The 20,313-nt window shown below is 38.6% G+C and overlaps 2 protein-coding genes across 2 annotated transcripts; both read left to right on the top strand.

Annotated features, from left to right (window-relative positions):
- The first annotated feature begins 4,601 nt into the window (after positions 1-4,601).
- Positions 4,602-9,438, top strand: LOC146516472 (meteorin-like protein). Its single transcript, XM_085163305.1, has 5 exons — positions 4,602-5,022; positions 6,256-6,439; positions 6,525-6,750; positions 8,012-8,071; positions 8,787-9,438. Exons 1-5 carry the CDS (start codon positions 4,928-4,930, stop codon positions 9,101-9,103), a joined length of 882 nt encoding a protein of 293 aa, XP_085019431.1. The 5' UTR covers positions 4,602-4,927; the 3' UTR covers positions 9,104-9,438.
- A 3,466-nt stretch (positions 9,439-12,904) lies between these two features.
- On the top strand, positions 12,905-20,018 carry LOC146516471 (polymeric immunoglobulin receptor-like). The gene is made up of 8 exons (XM_085161724.1): positions 12,905-13,330; positions 13,535-13,861; positions 16,248-16,568; positions 16,696-16,995; positions 17,566-17,625; positions 17,881-17,982; positions 18,071-18,147; positions 18,851-20,018. The coding sequence occupies exons 1-8, from the start codon at positions 13,210-13,212 to the stop codon at positions 19,013-19,015; spliced, it is 1,473 nt and encodes a 490-aa protein (XP_085017850.1). The 5' UTR covers positions 12,905-13,209; the 3' UTR covers positions 19,016-20,018.
- The last annotated feature ends 295 nt before the right edge of the window (positions 20,019-20,313 follow it).

The following is a 20,313-nucleotide window of genomic DNA, read 5'->3' as shown; positions in this document are numbered from 1 at the left end:
CCCAAAACAACAACAACAATGATTTGGAGATGAATTTTCCCTTTAATCAACAAGGCTTTTCCAGAGAGAGACTTTGCATGTGATTTGGGATTTTTTACATAAATGATTTGCCGTTTTGTTTAAGGTGGGGCATATTCGAAACGTAACATTTATCTGCTTCCGAATGCAACCCGTCATTCAAAGTATGTGCAGTCATAAAACTGTAATATTCTTTGGATGAATGAACACAAAATATTTGAGAACAAGCTGTTTAAGTAAGACCGCATCCTGTCTAAATAACGCACGTTTTAGCCAGTCTGCCCTCATGATGAAGCACTTGGTGGATGATCAGAGTGAGCTCTAATGGAGGATCTATGAAAGAGAGTAAACAGAGCTTTACTCAGTGTATACACTCTGGTGCTCTGCAGACATCAGACCTCATAATGCACACACACAAGTGGACCGAATGACCCTGCTTGCCCTCACTGGTCAAATAAATCTACGCGTGTGTAGAAGAAATATACACACGCATTCTTACACAGCTGCATGAGCTCTGGCAGTGCAGCTGATAAGAAAAAGAGATAAGAGAGTGGAGTGTTTGAATGAAGGGGGGGTCACGGGTCAGAGACCGAGGGCTTTTTCATTCACCTGGAATGATACAGCATTCCTTTGTTTCGACATCTCCCTCCAGAAGAGGTTTTTGTGTCTGAAAAGGAGATGCACATGCATGCTGTGTAAAATGCTGCACTATAAAGAGAAAGCACACTGACTATTTGCAATAATTACCATCTGTTGTACCATTGGAAGTGTTATGCAATAGCAGCGTATAATCAAATTAAAAGCAACTAACTGGGCGGTTCGGTTTTTGATCGAATCTCTACGGAGCCACAAAAGGTCTTTGAACCTGATGATGAAGGCAAAGCAGCCTGTTTAACTATAAATACTTTAGCTCTTCATTTTCATTATTACAATGTCATGTTTTGTGGCAATTATAGGCCTAAAATAACAAAAACTGATACCTTTGTTAATTTTATCACCAAATAGGTCCTTTTCTACGATTCTTAAGCACCCACAGCACTTTATACAACATGCTTCATTCACCAATGCACCTTTTTTTCTATGTCTAAATTCTCTCTAACTCGAATGAAGACTTCGGAGAGCAGCGTGGGGTTCAGTATCTTGCCCACGGATAGTTTGGCATGCAGACTGGAGCAGTCACAGATAAAACCACCATCCATCTGATCACTAAAAAACTTGCTGTAACTCCTGAGCTACAACCAACAGCAAAACAGAACTACTGTGAAGTGGAAGAAAAAATATCTATTTGCATGTACATTCCTACTTTGAAATAGTAACTACAAAGCTGGTTGGGCTGGTCTGATTGCCCACACAGAAGCCCTTCCTTATGAGGTTTGCATGTTCTCGCTGTAGGTGTGTGGGGTTACATCAGGTACTCCAGCTTCCTACCAGAGTTAAAAGACAAGTTAGGTTAACTGGTTATTCTAATTTGGCCACTGATGTGAGGTATATGAAATGTTTCAAGTGTACAGAGTAAACCCCTTAACGAATGTATGGTCAAATGATCACCAAGGGCAGAAAATTGCTAGACATTTACAAGTCCTTAAAGCTAATAGCTGAACTTTAATTTTTACTCTGACATGTACCATTAAGCTCTCAGCATCATTAGCAGTGAAAGAAATCAGGCCACAAAATGTCAAATACTGATTTCCTCCATGATGTCTTTGGGATATGAAATCTATAGTCATGCAGTCTTGGACATGACTCTCCAGAAATGGATAATCTTGTGCAAGACTATGCATTTCTGTGTATACATCCACAGTAGCTACTGCCATTAAGACACTGCAAAATTAAGAGGATCGGGCACCAGGTAATAGGTGTAAACTAAGACAATTATGAAACATTTAAAAAATGTCAGAGTACCTCAGGTGACTGGCTGGTAATTAAACATTTACACTGCATTGAATGACTCTAGAAAGAAGAAAATTGTGTTTGTAGAAATTGTGTTTATTTATTTTTGATCGGTTGTAGTGATGACAATTCTGCTCAACATATAAACAGTATAAGAAAACAAATCATTACAGTCTACAGCGAAGTAGATGCTCAGCCCAAAAAACATATTCCTCACTTTCACTGTCTCACTGTCTTCCTTTGTAGGGAAGCATGAAGTGGTGTTTCATTGGCGTGGGCTCAGTGTTCCTTCCTTTTATTCAACAGCTACTGTCAAGCTGCCACGCTCAGCTAGCTCGTACGTAAATTAGGATTTCTTAATAACAAAAACAAACCAAAAAAGACTGAGAGAAAGGAAGTAAAGGCCACGAAGGTTGTAATGGGAGATAGAGCAATTGTGTGTTTGGCTCAGTGAGGAAGAAAAGTGTAGACAGACGTGGCGTTCCTCCTGTCAGTCTGCTTGAGAAGAGCCAGGTGACTGCAGGGGAGAAGGTCAGAGGTTCTGCTGCTCTGTAAATACTTCACATGGTGCAGGAGCATCTGAGGTCAAACAGCACATCAGAGAGAGTCCTCTGTGGTGGTGACAGGATTAAACTCGAGAGTCCCTGTGTAGGCAGTGTCTACCTCTATTTCAAACCTAAGGAGAGATGCATTTTAAGGATAAGCACTTGTTTACTGATTCATTAACAACGATAATTATATTGTAATACTTTGTATAAGCCCTTTCTGAGAGCGTTTATTCACACAGTTGTTCACAAATCAATTCAAATACGAGTGCAAACATAATATGTGAGAGAAATATTTGTAAAGGCTTATAAGCAAACATCATACATATATAAATCTGCAAATACATCACCACGGTTACCTAAATCATTAAAGATCCCAACATTACCCTGGGAATCCCAACATAGAAATAACAGTAAACACTGCATCTAGACAGTGGTGCATGGAAATGATATGAACCTCTTGTATATATAAGCTTATTATAAATTTGTGGTTTAGAATTGTCCAAATAATTTTTTTTCACAGCCTTGTATTCCAAAATATTCATATTACTAAGGGGGAGGGGTATTCTTTACTGTATTTTTTTTAATTTAATTTAATGTTAGAAATCCAAGGAAAGAGGCATTTTTATTTATCAGTTTCACAGGGAGGCATTATGGAATGTGTATGTGGGGGGGGGGGGGGGGGGGGGGGGGGGGTAGAGGAGTTTGTTACAGCATTTCTCGAAATGCGTCAGATTGCTCTGGCTGTCCGGGGGAATGTGACGAGTCAGTAACATGCTTGCCTTCTGACTGTTTTCTCACGGGAAAAACACCAAAGAGACAAACAGACGCTTAGAGCTCGTATGTGACTGTTTTTTTTTTTTCGCGTCATTTTTTTTCTACAGGTTTGTATTTAGACTGAGGAAACCAAGCAGCAGGACTGTAATAGCCGCGGCGCAGGGACATTAGCCGCAGCTACTGCAAAAAGGGTTACAAAGAATAAAGTCACTCACGTGCGTCCTTGAATCGGGTTAAACGTCCTAAAACATAACAATAGAGGAAAACCGCTAAAAGGCAAAGCATTGACTATTTCACATGTTTTAAGGGGGACGTTTGAGGGAGCTGCAAAAATCAGGCTGCTACTCCAGACCTGCATGCTGATCTAATTTTCACGCTGATAATATGATCCATGTGTTTATAAAGCCGGCATGCACATAACCACTCACATAAGCAGTTTGAAGAAGAATAAGGGACCTGTTGGACTTCAAGGAAGCGCAAAGGTGCTTACCGTGGTAGAAATTACACATTAAACTTGTGTTTGCATATATATGAAAACACATGCAAACACAGGTTTAATGTGCCTCATATTCAACTTTTAATTCTGCTGCTCCACTGTCAGTGTCTGCTGTATTTTATCTATCAGTTCTTCCGTGTCATACAAACTAACACGAGCGTTTATTCCCTGTTAGGGGGTTCAGTTTTATCTGTGCATAGCGGGTGTTGTGCCAAAAAGTGATTGTCTGCCAAAAAGTGATTTCCGGTATTTGCCAAAAACTGATTGCTCGTATTTAAACTGCTATAAGTAACTTGTTGGGCTATAATATGTGAAACATATATTAAATGCATCCCTCATGGATGACATAAAGTCATATTGAGCCACAAACAACATTCGTGTAACAAGGTAGAAGCCGCAATCAGTTTTTGGCAGTGACTTTTATATAACCTTTATTTATGCAGTTAAAAAATATCATTAACATTAAAAATGTCTTTTGTAAGAAGTAGTTGGACAGCAGAAATTGCAGCAAATATTACAATAGTTCTGTAAAAATATTTTCAGCGAGGATAAAGGACCGGATTGGTTATAATGTAAGTACAATAACACAGAGCTGTAAAGATACTTGAAAAGAACAGATAATTTTTTAATTCTATATATAATCCCTTTGTAAACGCTGTTCACCGAAGTCTATTTACCAACATACATAAAGATATTACACATAAAAAATACACGGAAACATTGGAAATCAGTTTTTGGCAGGCAATCACTTTTTGGCACAACACCGGCCAGTACGTTCGGTGTTCAGCTTGGAGCTCTGCCTCAGACACATATCTTTCCGGTGTATCTGTGGGAGTGGTTTGGAGTCAGCGCTCGCGTGTCACTCAAGCGGAGTCAGCTGCTGGCACGCGCCCCCGCTGCCGTGAAGCGGTGCTAGCAGAGCGAAAGTTTTTTTTTTTTTTTGAATAGGCTCTGTTGTCTTGCTGTGGGCGCACTACTCCTTTTACAGACTTCTTGTCCTGATGCTTTCCAACCTCAGTCGCAACTCTTTTACCTCGGTTGATCCAGCAATGTAGCCCGCAGGCGTGCAGAGGAGTATTTTTGTGTGATATTTTAACTGGATACTTTTGTTTCGGGGGCTACAGAGCGCGCAGCTAGTTGGGCTGGTCTGGTGTTGTGTGGTTGTGCGGGATCCGGTGACCGCTGGGGCAGACAGGCCACCATGCTCCGGCCGTGGGCTGCGCACTGGGTCGCAGCTGTGCTGCTGTGTCGGGCGGTGGCACAGTACTCCAGCGATCAGTGTAGCTGGCGAGGAAGGTGAGGATGGAGACGAACAAAGGATTTGTGGTCATATCAGTTCAGGAGCAGATATCTTTTAATTTGTGAATGTCAGGCTGATCATCTTGAAGCATTGCGCCGTTTTAAGTGATGGTACGGACAACACATGGTTCATTCATATAGGCGTAGATTATTAAGGTTTTGTTAAAACAATCTTGTGACTTAATGTGCTGTTTACTTACCCCGTGTTTTTCCACAAGTGATGAAAGAAAGAAAATTCAACCGTGTGTTAAAAGGATAAGTGTTTCTTTGAGCCAGTTCTGTTGTTACGCGTGGTTTCGGCGTTAGATGAGTAGTTACATGTTTTTAGTAAGATTTAACTTTATGTTCAAGAGGAGCCCTCATGGCTCAGAGTAAAATAAGTGAAAGAAATGTCAGTGAAAACAGGAGATGTTTTGGAAGTGCTTGTGGTTATTGCTGAGAAATGTAATGACGTCACATTTCATTATTAATCCTTAATTCATTTACTGGATTTTTTTTTTTTTTTTTTTTTTTTTAGCTCAGTCAATACTCTCGAAAAGGAAAGTGTCAATATGACAAACAGATCATAAGAGTGATTTTCATTGGTTTATTTTGACAGTGTTCCTCTCTATAGTTTCTCTAAAAATGCTTCCTTTAAGATTTTATGTATGCATGATCACAGGAATGTCTCTAATCTAGCTCCTATCTTAAGTAAATACAGCCACATGGCGCCTTTGATCACTCCTCCAAGTCCCCAAGTCATAAAAAATGAAAGCCTGTTCTTTACACTCTGTGTTGTAAAGTTCATCAGCCTTAAACTTCTAACAACTTAATTAGTCCCTGATGCTGAGGCGGCTTATCAGCACAAGAGACAAGTGAGAGATTTGCTGGCAGACAGCTGCAGGAGTTCTCCTCATCTGCGTCTTAATCCCTTCTATATGTTTCTTTAACTTTGTTTGTCCAGCACGTTCGCACTCCCTTTCAACATGTAAATGAATCAGAACAGTAGCAATATTGAAATGTATTGAATTTGGTATAGTATTTTTTCTCTCTCTTATTTTCTTTACTAAATGTACCTGTATATTGTTTACAAATTTCTACATCCACAAAAATGTTGTCTGGATTCTGTAGCCTAGGAGTACAATCTCTGTAGTACTGGTTAAAGGTTGATTTGATGATGTAGTCCTATTATAGTCCTTTTATACAGCCATATGTGATAAAAAAAAAAAATCATTGTCTTTTTCTCTACAGCGGTTTGAGCCATGAGTCCCATCGCAGAGATGTGGAGCAGGTCTACCTTCGCTGCTCTCAGGGATCTCTAGAGTGGCTTTACCCCACAGGGGCCATAATTGTCAACCTGAGACCAAACATAGAGCCTTCGCCAGGTCATATGTCAGGTCTCCATGTGTGCATTAAACCTCAAGTTTACTCCCAGGTAGAGTATGAAACCAACGTTGAGAAACAAGCCTTAGTGTATAATCAGGAGTTCTGAATGTGTCTGCTTGGCCCACCTTGTTCAGGGTTCTCATGTGTACCTGGAGCATTCAGGGGATCTGAGGCTGCTGCTGGCAGAAAAGGACCAGGCTCAGGGAACAGTGCATTGTTTCAGCCTGGCAGAGGGGGTGCTATTTGTGGAGGCTATCCCACAGGCAGACATCAGCCGGAGGATCACAGCTTTCCAGTATGAGCTGGTGCCCAGTCAGGGGCCAGCGATGCACATGTTCCCATACCTGCAACCTGGTTTAGGTAACAGCCTGCATTTTTTTCTTTTTCATTATTTTGTGTTTTGCTCTTGTGTGACTGGTGAAATCCATTTTCTGGTAACTTGATGTAAGGCTGAGTAATTTCCTCTTGATGCATGCTACTTTTCTTAGCTCTCGGTATTCAGTACTCAGTCCCAGTATTCAGTGTTACTGTTCATAAAACTCATTAAAGATCAAATATTGAAACCTATTTCTCTATTTGCTCAAATATCAAGCTATAAAATCCAGAATATTTTAGATTGATTTCACATAACATTAAAAATTAATTGACTTTGTTGTAAGCAGGGACTATATAAAGAACAGTTTATTAATGATGCAATAATAAACTGATATGTCACCAGAATCCATGTTGAGCTATCTTGTGAGAAATGATATCTAAAATTTAAATAATGAGCAGACAGCGGTGACAATTTCCTAATTTTAAATGATACTTAAACACTGAAAAAGACAAATATTCATTGTATTATGTAAACTCAAATAAATTCCAGTGATTGCAGCTCAATTTTCACATGGTTTTGCAAATTGTCCACAATCTGAAATGAAATGAGGCTGACAGACCAGAGCTGGATAAACAAAAAAGGTTTGGTAAGCATGAGGCCTCATTACTGTTTCACCGTTGTTTCTTCATCCCACCTTGAAGTAGCCCCTTTTCTGACACCCCACCCCCCTCACACACTTCCTCACTCCCACTCTTCCCTGTATCAGCCAGACATATAAAAACAAGCAAGCCAATCGAAAGGTCTCTCTAGGGTCAAGCACAAGGGTCAACCAATCGTCTCCCAGCTGTCAATCAAGAGCAGATCTTCGCCACCCCCATTAGAACAGGAAAATTTGAGTAGCCCACCCATATGAGGGAAGTGGTGTTGAGAGGAACTGTGGTGGGTGGAGAGTCGCACTGGACTATCTTTATGAGAGCGAAGAAAGCCTTCCCAGTGAAACTTCCTGTCTAAGTGTGTGTGTCAGTGTGCCTTGGTGTTTTATAGCTGTTTTTATAGCTGGCAGGGTCAAGGGGTAATTCTCCAGCTATATCTCTTCCCTCACCTGCTGTATTCATTCACATGCTCTCTATACCTCTTTTGATGTCTGATATCTAAGAAAAACCCACCAAGACTTTGAGAGTGAAATAGATTAATGGGAAACTAGATTAGATAAAAATACACAAACTAAGGAAAAATGTTTGTCTTTTTTATAGTAGCTCTTTATTAAAGTGTTTTTTGTTGTTGTTGTCATATTTTCAATTTCAGTTGCCTGCAAGCCTTGTTCAGATGAAGAGGTCCTCATGGCTGTGTGTACTAGTGACTTTGGTAAATAAATATCCACATGCATACAGATTAAATAATTGATTTCACATTTTGCAAAATATACTTCGCTTATTACCTTTGAAAGGTTTGGAATTTAAGCCTTGGATTAGATTATTGCCATTCAAGAAACTAGAAAGAAAATGTCACACCAAAAACTAAATTGGAATTGTGTAGTGCAGTGTTCTTATGTTAAATTTATAGTACTGTGTTAAAATGACTCCATAGCTATAGCATAAAACTACACACCATACTTTCCCAGAAATGTCAGCACATGCAGCCCAGACTGCGACAGCTTTGATCAGTTTCCTAATCACATTGATTTGGCACAAATGTACTCAGAAATTAAACAAAATGTAATGGGATACAATTGTATCTCGCTTGCTCACAGTGTTAATTAATGCATTAGCCTGTGTTCTGCTAAGTAGTCTTGAGGCATTTTCTTGCTTTTATGAATCTTACAATCATGTATAGATTTAGTCTAAATGTTCTCTTCATTCTTCATCTTTTCAATAGAACATTTATAGTTTACAAAGTCAACAGAAAGACTCAGACTTGCACAGTTATATAACTCTGATATTAGCAGTACACCAGGGTAGGGAGGTTATGAAAGCAGTTTTTTTTTTTAATTTTGAAAAAAGCTTTCATTGCTTTCTGAAGTTTATTTAATTTTAACCTGTTAGTTAAATTTTCTTTTATTAAAACTGTTCCTTCTCTGTAGCTGGCAGTGGTGTCTTCCAAGGCGTCGCACCAGGTACTAACAAGCACTCCCTGGCGACAGTGACTCTGAGACGACTGTTTCACCAAAAGAGCAGGGTGTTTGCTTGGGGTGGAGCCAGAGGACGGACTTGGAGTGGTCGTATCAATGTTCCTGCACAGTGCAGTGTGCGTCCTGGAGGGGACGAGTATCTTTTGACTGGCTCTGTCCATTTTGGAGAAGCCTGGCTTGGCTGTGCACCACGCTACAAAGACTTTCTAAAGCTGTACATCCAAGTACAAAATGCAGGAACAAACCCATGTCAAGTAGACACAAACTGAGAGATCTGTTCTCGGCTCTGATTTTAAACAAGGGGTGCTTCAGTCAGCGAAGAAAACGCGCAAAGGTTATAATTTGGAAGATGGGTCAATAAGGGACTGGAAGGAATCTTACAGATTTATTGTTTTCGTTACAGGCTACGTCTTCAGAATCTTCTCAGTTTTATGACATTTTAATAGCCAATGTGCTACTTAAACCGAAATGTCCCTTTGGCTTTATTTTGCTACTGCACATGTAAATATGTTTGTAAATCTGTGCATGAGTGACTGTGAGTGAAAGAAGGAACGAGAGGCTTAAATTTAAACTTGTGCCTACCTGGTTAACATTTTTATTCTCTTGATGATACTGCTCATTGAAATGAAAGTTTGCTTTGTAAAAAGCTTTCTGTAAAATTTAGGAGTCTTCTGACAGAAGTGTATAGTACGCAGCTCTGTGAGTCTTTGTGTGTGTGTGCTGCTAATGAGTTCAAAGGGACTGTACATATTTACAGAAAATAAAGATATGTGTCGTTATCTCACCAAAAAGGTACACACTTGGCGTGTTTTTCGGGTTGTGAATGTGTTAGTATGACCTCTATGTCCTGATAGAGGGGCCCTGTTTATAATTTATTAACAAATCTGCCACTATTTGTCAGATACTGCACGGCACAAAGGGGCTTAGTGTGGCTGGCATGCGGATAATTGAAAACAACTGACAAGTGAAGTTTGTAGTAGGAACAGAAAGTGAAGGACCAAAAGTTACCAGGCTTTCCGTCCACCCACATGGATGCAAACAAAGACTTATTATCCACCTAACTAACCAAAAGAAAAAACCATTATGAGTGTTCAGTGACCATTAGCTGGCAGGAGAGCAGCAGTGCGTCAGTGCTGGCGTTGCTGCCCCTGTGGAGCTTTGATGAGCCACTGTTCTGTTTGGCATCTGCTTTCCCTGCACATGTATATGTGTGTTTGTGTGTGTGTGTGTGTGTGTGTGTGTGTTCACTACTGAGTGAGAGAAGTGGAAGCAATTATATTTTCCACCATAATAATCCGGGTAGCTCAGATACTAATGTGCTAATGTTTTTCTCTCAAATTTTCAAGTTTATACTAAACAAAACCTCTACAGTGTACAGTCCTAAAGGTACAGGATATTCATTGTACACTTAATGTAGGAGTAGTTTTGAATTGTAGCCTAATGACAGGAGAAGCATGTCTGCCAAAATAAAAAGGGGCTGCCAGATGGATTGATGGCTGAAACTACTAAGGCTTGATGGGCGGAGAGCTGAAAGACGAGGCGGATGTGTGAATGACCTTAGAGGCGTGTATGTGCACCTTTCCTGCTGCCTGCTGTCAACAGTCTGTGTGTGTGTGTGTCAGTTTGTGTGTGTGTGTGTGTGTGTGTGTGTGTGTCAGTTTGTGTGTGTGATGTTTTTGCTCTTTCCTCAGGAAGACCAAGAATGGATGGAATGTTCCCCTTTCACACACACACGTTTGTTTAACTATTGTTGTGCGGACACTTGTTAAGATAATGATTCCCCAGGCCCTTACCTCAGCTCATCACAACAGAATGCCTAAACATATTTCTAACCTTTATTATTAAACTACGTCTGCACCTTCAAACATCTCTTTGAAGATGTGTCTTAAAGTGATTACAGTCCAAAATGTCCTCAGTCTGAAATTTTCACTCAGCTCATAAAAATGGTTAGCCAAGCAAACAAATACCTCAGTCAATCCAAACATAAGGTTGGATTATTCTACTTTTATTTTTTTTTAAATTGCGATGGTACCTGGCTCGGGTTTCTTTTTCTTTATTGGTGTCTTGTAAGCCTACGTGCTGGGCATATTGCTTAATGCATGACACAGTAATAGAAGTAATTCATTCTCATTATCTTGGCCATTATACTGAAATACTATATACTGAAATCAACAAAGCTTTTAAACCTGTTGCTGAGCACTTCCACAAACACTTCAGCAACTTTATACTGCAGTTTTAGAAAGTTGGACGACTCACAAGAGCTACATGAAACAAAGAATGTTCAACACTGAAGGCTGAGATAATCTGATGGTGTGTACAGATAGTAAATTTTAAAGACTGGATTATTCAGGTTTAATGGAAACAATTGTGGGTTAAAACTGCTGAGAAACTAGAAGAAAAACACGACCAGAACTGGACTTCTTAACTGATCAAAAACTAAGTACAAGGACACAGAGTTGAAGTTGTCATCGATGGCTAGCTTAACATGCAGCTAATATACGATGTGTGCTGTAAGTGCTATTTGTCATAAGTGAGGATGGATCTGAGTGAAAAACTATGAGGAACTGAATACTAATATCATTTTTAAAATAATAGGATACTTTCATAAGATGTACATGGAAAGTACTCACAGCGTTTCACTTGTTCCACATTCTGTCATGTTACAGCAAAATCCTTTTACCTCAGAAATTGCAACAACAGTTAACTTAAGGCACTTTATATTGTAAGGTCAAGACAAGTTATTTCATTATTATTTATTACTGGGCAAGGTTTCCGAACTTTTTCCTCTGTACGAATGCTAATTTTTTTCATCTTTTTGTTTAATCTATAAAACAAGGTTAATTTCTGTTATTTACTTTCTGTTAACATGTAGAGACATATAGAGAGGCATCAACACATATCATTAAAGCTAAAGATAGAGACCTGAGAGGGTCAGCTCTATATAACACTGTAGAACATCTTAACATACTAAGGTTCTGTGTGTGTTGCATAGGTGTGCTTGTCTTGGGTTGTAGTTTGAGAAGACCACAACACACGCGCCCTGCGCACTGCCAACATGCACACAGGCTACACTGCAGAAACCCAACCCACAATAGCAAACACCCAATACCCCCTGGCAACTCATCTTGGCAATGGTCCAGCTTGCCTTGGCATCCTCGCTAATTCGGGACACACTTATCCTTCTGCATGGGGGTCTTAATGCTAACCTTTAACTGTGAGAGTGTGTGAGATATGGAAACAGTTTGTGCTGCAGTATGCAAGGGGCACAGCTGAGCGGTCAGCTGGAGTCCGGGGAATGGCTGAGCTCAGGGAAAATACACATGCATGCTTCCACCCACATACTGTATACTACCAGTGGCATTTTATAATGCACTGGTCAGGGTGGGGTCAGTGCTTTTTACATGGTGGCACAATATTTTAGGTTGTAAGTATGTCTGGTTTCTGAAGGAGAAGGCTGTGTGTGTGTGTGTGTGTGTGGTGGGGGGGGTATAGGGGTGTGATGGGGCATGTATATAACACTCTTGAGTCTTTAGAGACTGATGCACTTAATCTTTAAATATAGAATGGGAAAAAAAACATCTTTAGTAGTAAACAGAAGTAGATGCAGCGTGACATTTACTGAAATTCTTTTTTTGTGTTTCTGCGACTGTGTTCCGCAGTGATCTTGATAAAATTATTGAGAAAAGGATGATCTAATTATTAACTTCTAACTATTACTATTATTAACTATTAACATTTTGAATGATATTTGTTAAAAGAAAGACAAAAATGAAAGGAAGAAGGAAAGAAGGAATACTTCTGGAAAAAGAAGTAAATGTTTTTGATGCATATCAGTTAAAAATGACCTTTTATTGTCAAATTATCAAGATGTTTGAGAATGATAATAAATAATAAATAAATATTCTAATACCATATGGTTAGAGTGTTAATAATGGTGACCCAAATTGATTTGCACTGGAAATCACAAAAATGAAAAACTATTCAAAGCCTTGTAAACAAATCCTGCAAACAATATAAATCCAGAGCTATTTTAACACAATGTAAAATTATTCATCAGTATTAATCAGGGAATATTAATCAGTCATGGTCCTGTTGTACATGAACCTTCTTATTATGATATTAGGTCGTACTGCCCCTCAGTGGCAGGAAAATAAAATTCTATTCTAAATGTTAAATTTGTCAGCTGAACCATTTTAGTTCAAAGGCACAATGTTCCCGCAATTCATCACAGAAGTCATTTTTTAGTAGCAGTCTAATCACTTTGAATTACAGTAAAGAATGTCGAAAAATTTCTACATTTAAAAAAAAATGCAAATGAGCACGAGTTGAAAAACATTTGGATCTCAATGCAGAAGTGAAAGCTTCAGTACTGCCAATGACATGTAGCAGCTCAAACTGTGGGTGTCACATTTTCAGTACGTTTCCTGTCAGCTTTCTGTTTCTACGAAACAAAGCAAAGATGTGGATCCTTCACAACCTGCTGTTCACCATCTGCAGTAAGTTGTCTAAATAGCTACAAAAGTAAACAGATGAAGAGTACAAATTTAAGATTTAGATTTAAATGCATTAAATCTTTTCTCTTTTGTAGTTAAAGTCAGAAAAACAGCTTTCATTAGGCTCGGGAATGTTAGACATGAATCTTGCTCTGACAAAATAAATAATTATATGTATTTTTTTAATATATTTTCATGATTTTACAGTTGCTCTGAGGTGTGTGATCAGTGCAGTAGGGGTGATCCATGTGCCTGGATATGTGGGGAGTATGGTTAACATTTCCTGCTCCTATGATGAGGGTTACGAGTCTTATGAGAAGTACCTGTGTAAGAACAACTGTGGTAACAGTGATGTTCTTGTTACAACATCAAATCCAGTGATAAACAAATACACGATCCATGATGACAAAACAGCACGAATCTTCACAACAACCATCTCTGATCTTCATTCTGCCGATGCTGGGAAATACTGGTGTGGAGTGACCAGAACTGGAAAAGATATCTATACTGAAGTCAAGCTTAAAGTAGTACAAGGTAAATAATCACTCGACTAATTTTAGTCTGTCTGTCTGTCTGTGTGATCTTGTCTAATAATAACAAATAATACATTAACATGTATTAACACATGTTAAAACATTAACATAATACATTAATGATACATTAACATTAAAATGATTTTAAATGTTATATATATTAGGGGTGCAACGATACACAAAATTCACGGTTCGGTTCGGTTCGATACTTTGGTGTCACGGTTCGATATTTTTTCGATACAAAAAAATGTTCATGCCTTTTTATTAATTTGTCATTTATTAAATTTTCACAGCACATTCTGCACCACATCTCTGTGCGTTCATCATTTGTTTGAAGCCAGCTCACCTCCTGCAACCACTTGTCCGAGAATACGTGCTTCTTTTGTGGTTTGGACTCCTTCTGACATTTCTTTGGAGGTGGAGGAACACCAAAGTAACTGCTTAAAGGAGCTTCTTCGACATCTTTAAGAGTTCTAAACAAATGTCTGTCCTCCTCCAGAAAATCTTATGTATGCAAACACGCGTTGCAACTTCTTATCTTGTGCGCGTTTTTTATTTTGACAGCGAATACGCACCTGCGGACCACTTATGTGCAGACCTGGTTATTTAGCTCGTCATATTGCAGCCACAGAAATTATTTTGTCCATGAAACCATAAAGCTGCACTTTCTTTTTGCCTTATAGTCTGATTTGTCATAAAGTTTCCGTTTTGTGGTAAGCTTTTCTTTGGCTGTCATTTCTTCACCCTGACCTGTCTTATTTGGCTCAGCAGAACTAAAATATGTATCCTGCTGCTTTTACACACGCACTCACTTAACGCTCAGCGATTCTCTGCGCGATCAACCTCTCACATGTTTAAGCTTGCTGCGGGAGATTTCACTTGTCATGTTTGCATAGTAAGCTAACGATTGATAAGATGATGTCAGAGGAATTGGTGCGCAAATTATCATCACTCACCGATCAGTGCTGTCGCTCTCTATACACAGTTCGCGCGATTGCAAAGTGAAAGCAAAAAACAAGCGCAAATTCAAACGCGATTTCAATATGTCACATATTCACAGTGGCTCACCGATGCCAATGACATAATTACCCAGCTACATTTCCGAAAGAATGCAAAAGCATTGACATATATTTTTCCTTCCTACGATAGGCCAACGGGCAGGGCAGGGCAGCCCGACTGGAAAAATCGCTAGCCCCGGGACGTCGGGCTAGCGATTTTGCGAGCCCTGTATCTGATTGAGGAATCACTCATCTTTGGAAAAGAGAGTTTATTACAGAGGAATGGCTCTTTCCAAAATAAAAGCTATAATATACGCTTCTTCTGGGCTATATTCTCAGCAGCATATTAAACATATCAGGTCCCCATAAGGAGAATCATGTGCTAACCGCTGACTCCGGTAAAGTTTGTAGCATGCCTGCTTGTTGTTTTTCTCTGCTTCCACTTGTCTTTGCACTAGGATGATGTCGGCGTAAATGTGCAGTCATATTCGTTGTGTTCCCACTAGTGCTGTCAGCGTTAATCTGAAATGAGGTTAACGCCACAACACGGCAAATCTCCGTTAACGAGCTACCGCGGATTGCCCCGTGTGTGGGGCTGGACAGCCAACACGTTCTAACTGCGCTAATGCACTAGTTCCCACCCATGTAATTGAGCATTGCGTGGCACATCCAACATACTGTTTTACTTTAGTCCATGACACGCTTACCTTCAGGGTCATACATCACATGAAAACCAAAATAGTTCCAAACGCCAGATCTGAATGAGGGTGGGGGAGGTTCAATTTGCCATGTTGCAAGGAGAGCTTAACTTCTGTCTCGCTAGCTTGCCCTGCGCTCAGTGAATCTGTGTTCGACTACTCTGCCTAGGCTGCACTGTCAAGCGCAGATCCACTGAGCGCTCAACACAGACAGCACCGTCAGAAGGAAAGTTGATAAAATAAATTAAAAATGTTGTATTGTTCGATACATATGCATACCGAACCGAAAGCACTGTATCGAACGGTTCAATATCGATACGAGTATCGTTGCACCCCTAATATATATATATATATATATATATATATATATATATATATATATATATATATATATATATATATATATATATATATATATATATATATATATTGGTTAGGTGACCTATTATATGTCACCTAACCAAATGATGTTGAAAAAAACAGAGCAGCCTTGATCATTTATTTCCGCTGAAAATTATTGTGGTAATCTCAAGCTTGTGGGCGGTGAACTCTCAATAGAGATCAATGCCTATCTGAAAGCACAAATGCATGTGAAGCAAGAAAAAACCCCACAAGAACCTGAATATAAAAATGTCATGCTGCTCTTCTGCGACTCTAACATGTCATTTGACACTGTTTATATTTTTGACAGACACCTGCTGTGACACTGTGACCAAAGTTCAAAGTTATGAGGGATACTCTGAGTCCTTCAGTTGTCCGTATGAGTCTCAGTACCAGAACAGCCTGAAGTACATCTGCAGAGGAAACCGGCCCTCCACATGTCTGCAGCAGGCACTGATCACCTCTGACACCAAACAAAATGGACGATTCAGACTTGTTGATGACAAAGTGTCAGGAACATTCACAGTGACCATTAACAGTTTGGTCAAAGGTGATTCAGGATCATACCTCTGTGGTGTCCAAAGAAACTCTGAGCTGGATGTTTTCTCTGCTGTTGAGCTGAAAGTCAAAGGTGAGAGGTCATAGTAATATCATTTTACACCAACTGAAAGACAGCTTACAGTACAGTTTTCTGCAAAACACTTTTTAGGAAAGCTGAATAGTTTGTTATTTCACAATTTTGTCTTTCAATCTGACAGAGTGGTGCTGTGTCAAGTCAACTCAAATAAATGGTACTGTAGGACATCCACTAATTTTGCAGTGTCCCTATCCTCCACAACATCGGGATAACAGGAAGTTTCTCTGTAAGGGAGACCATCGCAACAAATGCACAGACATGGTGGCGAGTCAAAGTAGATTTGCAATAGAAGATAATGGTTCTTCCAGCTCTTTCTCAGTGACGATCACAAAGATACAAGCAGATGATACTGGGACGTACTGGTGTGGGTCAGACTCTCAGTGGAGCCATGGAAACTACAGCAGGATTCAGCTTTCAGTCGGTGAGACGAATACTTGTGTACATGAAAATAACATGGTTAGAGCTGTAAGTTACACCCTTTTCTCAGACCATTGTGTCAGTGTGTCTAGTCATCGTGTCATTTGTAGCGTGATGACTGAGGACACTCGTGTAAAACTAGGACTACTGAAAACCTCATTTACCGCTGCTTACTTACACTTTTTGGTAGCTTAAATATAGACACAGCATCTTCTAGCCTTGCAGAAGTACTTCTGATTGTGTACTTAGTTCTCCAAGCTAAAAGCTAAAACATTATTATCATACATAAACATATTATTATTCTAACTAATTATTCTATTTTCTAATGAAATATTACCGAAAATGAAAAAATATATATGATGATTCAATGATGATTCAATTCATTCAATTCTCGAATGAGAAAAACATGCACTTATAACAGGGTGTTTTACTGTTTAAATTAGTTAAAGTCTAACTTTAGCTCAGTGAATACTTTCAGAAAGACTTAACTGACTGCTAGAGTTCTACTCCCTCCTGGGGGTGACCTTTATTTATTTTTTTTTAAAAGTTGCTAAGAGCCTTGTTTCTCCAACAGTCTTTCAGCAGCACACCGGCAATGGAGCTTCCACAGTGGAAACACCAGCACAAATTTCAGGTAAACTTATGAAGGGTACAGTATATACAGTATGCATCTTTTAGTCTATAGTGCTGTTGATCAATGTTGTGAGATCAAATATTTTACCTCTCCATAAGCTATGCATACTTTTTGGAACTAGTTATAGTTTCATGGCAAAACAGAGATTGTGTGACCTGTGGCCAACAGTAAATATCAATAAAAAGAAACATTATCACAAAGGATAATGTTTGAGGATGTTTTTTTACTGTTTCTGTTTTGGTTTCTGTTTTTCAGATGCAGGACAATATGTGGTTTACGCTGTGCCCGCTGTGCTGCTGGTACTTATATGTGTCCTTGTGCTCATAGTTTATAAGTGCAAACGTCAGAAAATAAGAGGTATATTTTGGATTCATAGACATGCACAAATTTCATGAAATGTACATGCAAAAAGAGCATAACCATGTTTTATGCTGTGTGTTTTCAGGTAATGAAGCTGTCATGAACAGAAATACATCAAACACAGGAGGTTTAGAGGAAGTAATGGGTGCAGCAGAAAATGGCGTAAGACAACAGCAGACAACAAGTCTCACTATACCACAACTAACTAACTATTCTTAGCTGTGTTCAATACAGTACTTTGCAAAAGACTTTCATGTAATTTTTTAAAAGTCCTCCAGGCTTTCTGAAGGTCATTCAAAGTTTTTCTTTGGACATTGGTTCACACTCTTGTTTTCGTTTATGATTTTTTATAATTTAACAGAGCAGAATTATGTCAAACATCAGTTTGACACTAGATGAAAGCACTGCTACTGCTATGCACAGCTTCATAGAGCCTATAGCACGGCTTCAGTCTTGTCATGTGACAGTGTTGGCGTTTAGTAAAGGTCACAGATCACCAAAATTGCAATTCAAATTCTTTTAAGCAATTTGACTTGGAGAGCAAGAGGTTTGCAGGCATTGATAACTATGCCTTATAAAAACTTTGGAATTTATCTGCTGCAATAATTGAAACATTATTTGCCTTTAGTGTTCTATCAGAATTTAATTGTTGGTCAAACATAATGTATTTTATACATATCTCTTATTATAATTCTTCATATTGTGAGTCTGGATAGATGTGGTTTTACTCATTAGTGGTGAAATCAGATCATAAGACAATCTTAGTTTGAAAGTGGTGCCAGAAAAAAATGTTGTTGTTTTTAATGTTTGTTTTATAAAATGTTTCCATAACACCATCATGTGTTTTCCATTGGTCTCTGAATAGATTTATGGAAACGATGAAGTTGTGAGGTATTCAGAGAAGCAAACCTCCAAGAGTGCCTGTAACGACTATCATGATGCAGGTGAAGATGAACCAGACTATGAAAACTGCACACAATCTGAAGAAATCTACTGTAATGAAGATTTCCATAAAGCCAATAGAAGATGAGAGTAATTACATCTGTGCATACATTCAAAAACAGATTCAAAGTGTTTTGTTCACCAGGGCTTGCACTTAATAAATGTTCCTTTGTTTTTTATTCTTTTGCTGTTTTCACTGCGTTAGCACACTAAACCTGTTCAGGTTAAGGTATTGCTTGCTGTTGACAGCATGATGTGGACTGTGCTTCTGAAACTGTGAGAAACCAGCCAAAAATTAAATGTAATTATTGCATTTTTCATTTTTTTCCATTGGTTGCAATTGAAGATTTCTGACACAAGCAGTTACTGGATTCAATTTTACAGACAAAAGTAAACATTATTCATCAACATGTGTCATGTAACCATCTAATATCTGCACAAATGTGGCAGGTTTCCCACGTGGAGTGCTTCTATTAACCGACGTATATTTTTGGTAATGCTTGGTTTAATTTTGGTAGTACAACCACAGTACTAAGTAATATAACCGCAGTATTGTATTGCTTAAATTTATAATGATGTATTTATATTATTATTGTTTTGTTTTTCTTATTTTTCTATGTAGGAAACTTTTTTCTAACTTCTAGAGAGTTTGGTGCCACTTGAATGAAACCATCAATTTGAATTTTCTTCTGAGGAGATTTAAAAAAAAATCAACTTCCTTCAAAAAGTCTCACTTTTATTGTCACTGGTTAGTGTGGCACAGTGACCCTGTGGTTACAGCACCAGTAATTTTACTGCAGTATTTTACAAGAGTGCAGTTTGCATCACTTGTTAATAGGAATAAAGATTGCATTCAAGTATGTTTCTTGCAAAACTTTAATTCTTACCTTTCATTTTATTGTAATTTTTAAAAATAAATGCTATATATAATATTATAACTTCTTTTTACTTTTCACTAATGATGTGGCACCAAATAATTGGTTATGGGCATAAAGTGAACAATTATGACGGTATTTGAAATGATTCGATTTCCTTTTCCTGGGGACCATTTTGGACTTTCCAGACAGACAGAAATAAAGACGATAGAAAAACATGACTGTTGTTCCTCTTTTGTGATGAATCTTTCTGTGAAAATTAGAAGTGACTGTAGTGGTAAGCATATTGCAAAGGAAACTTTTAAATATAAAAATAACAGCACACTTCTCACGCTGGATCTGGATATGTCACCCACTTGCTTAAAGAGAAAATCAGCTAAAAGTTTTCTATGAACAAATCTGTTTTGTGCTCATTGCATCACAATAGAAGGCAAATACAATTCCAAAGCACAATATGACAAGAGAACCGGGAACATTTAAGAAAATGTTGGCATACATGGGTGTTATCAGC

The sequence above is a fragment of the Neolamprologus multifasciatus genome, chromosome 6 (assembly GCF_963576455.1).
Source record: "Neolamprologus multifasciatus chromosome 6, fNeoMul1.2, whole genome shotgun sequence".
Taxonomy (NCBI): domain Eukaryota; kingdom Metazoa; phylum Chordata; class Actinopteri; order Cichliformes; family Cichlidae; genus Neolamprologus; species Neolamprologus multifasciatus.
The sequence above is the reverse complement of the archived record's forward strand: the minus strand, read 5'-3'. Positions and strand labels throughout refer to the sequence as shown.

Coding starts and splice junctions, on each gene's coding strand:
- LOC146516472 (XM_085163305.1), top strand. CDS start 4,928: ATGCTCCGGCCGTGGGCTGCGCACTGGGTCGCAGCTGTGCTGCTGTGT. Junction 5,023..6,255: donor CAGTGTAGCTGGCGAGGAAG/GTGAGGATGGAG, acceptor TTTTCTCTACAG/CGGTTTGAGCCATGAGTCCC. Junction 8,072..8,786: donor TGTGTGTACTAGTGACTTTG/GTAAATAAATAT, acceptor CCTTCTCTGTAG/CTGGCAGTGGTGTCTTCCAA.
- LOC146516471 (XM_085161724.1), top strand. CDS start 13,210: ATGACATGTAGCAGCTCAAACTGTGGGTGTCACATTTTCAGTACGTTT. Junction 13,331..13,534: donor CCTGCTGTTCACCATCTGCA/GTAAGTTGTCTA, acceptor ATGATTTTACAG/TTGCTCTGAGGTGTGTGATC. Junction 13,862..16,247: donor CAAGCTTAAAGTAGTACAAG/GTAAATAATCAC, acceptor TATTTTTGACAG/ACACCTGCTGTGACACTGTG.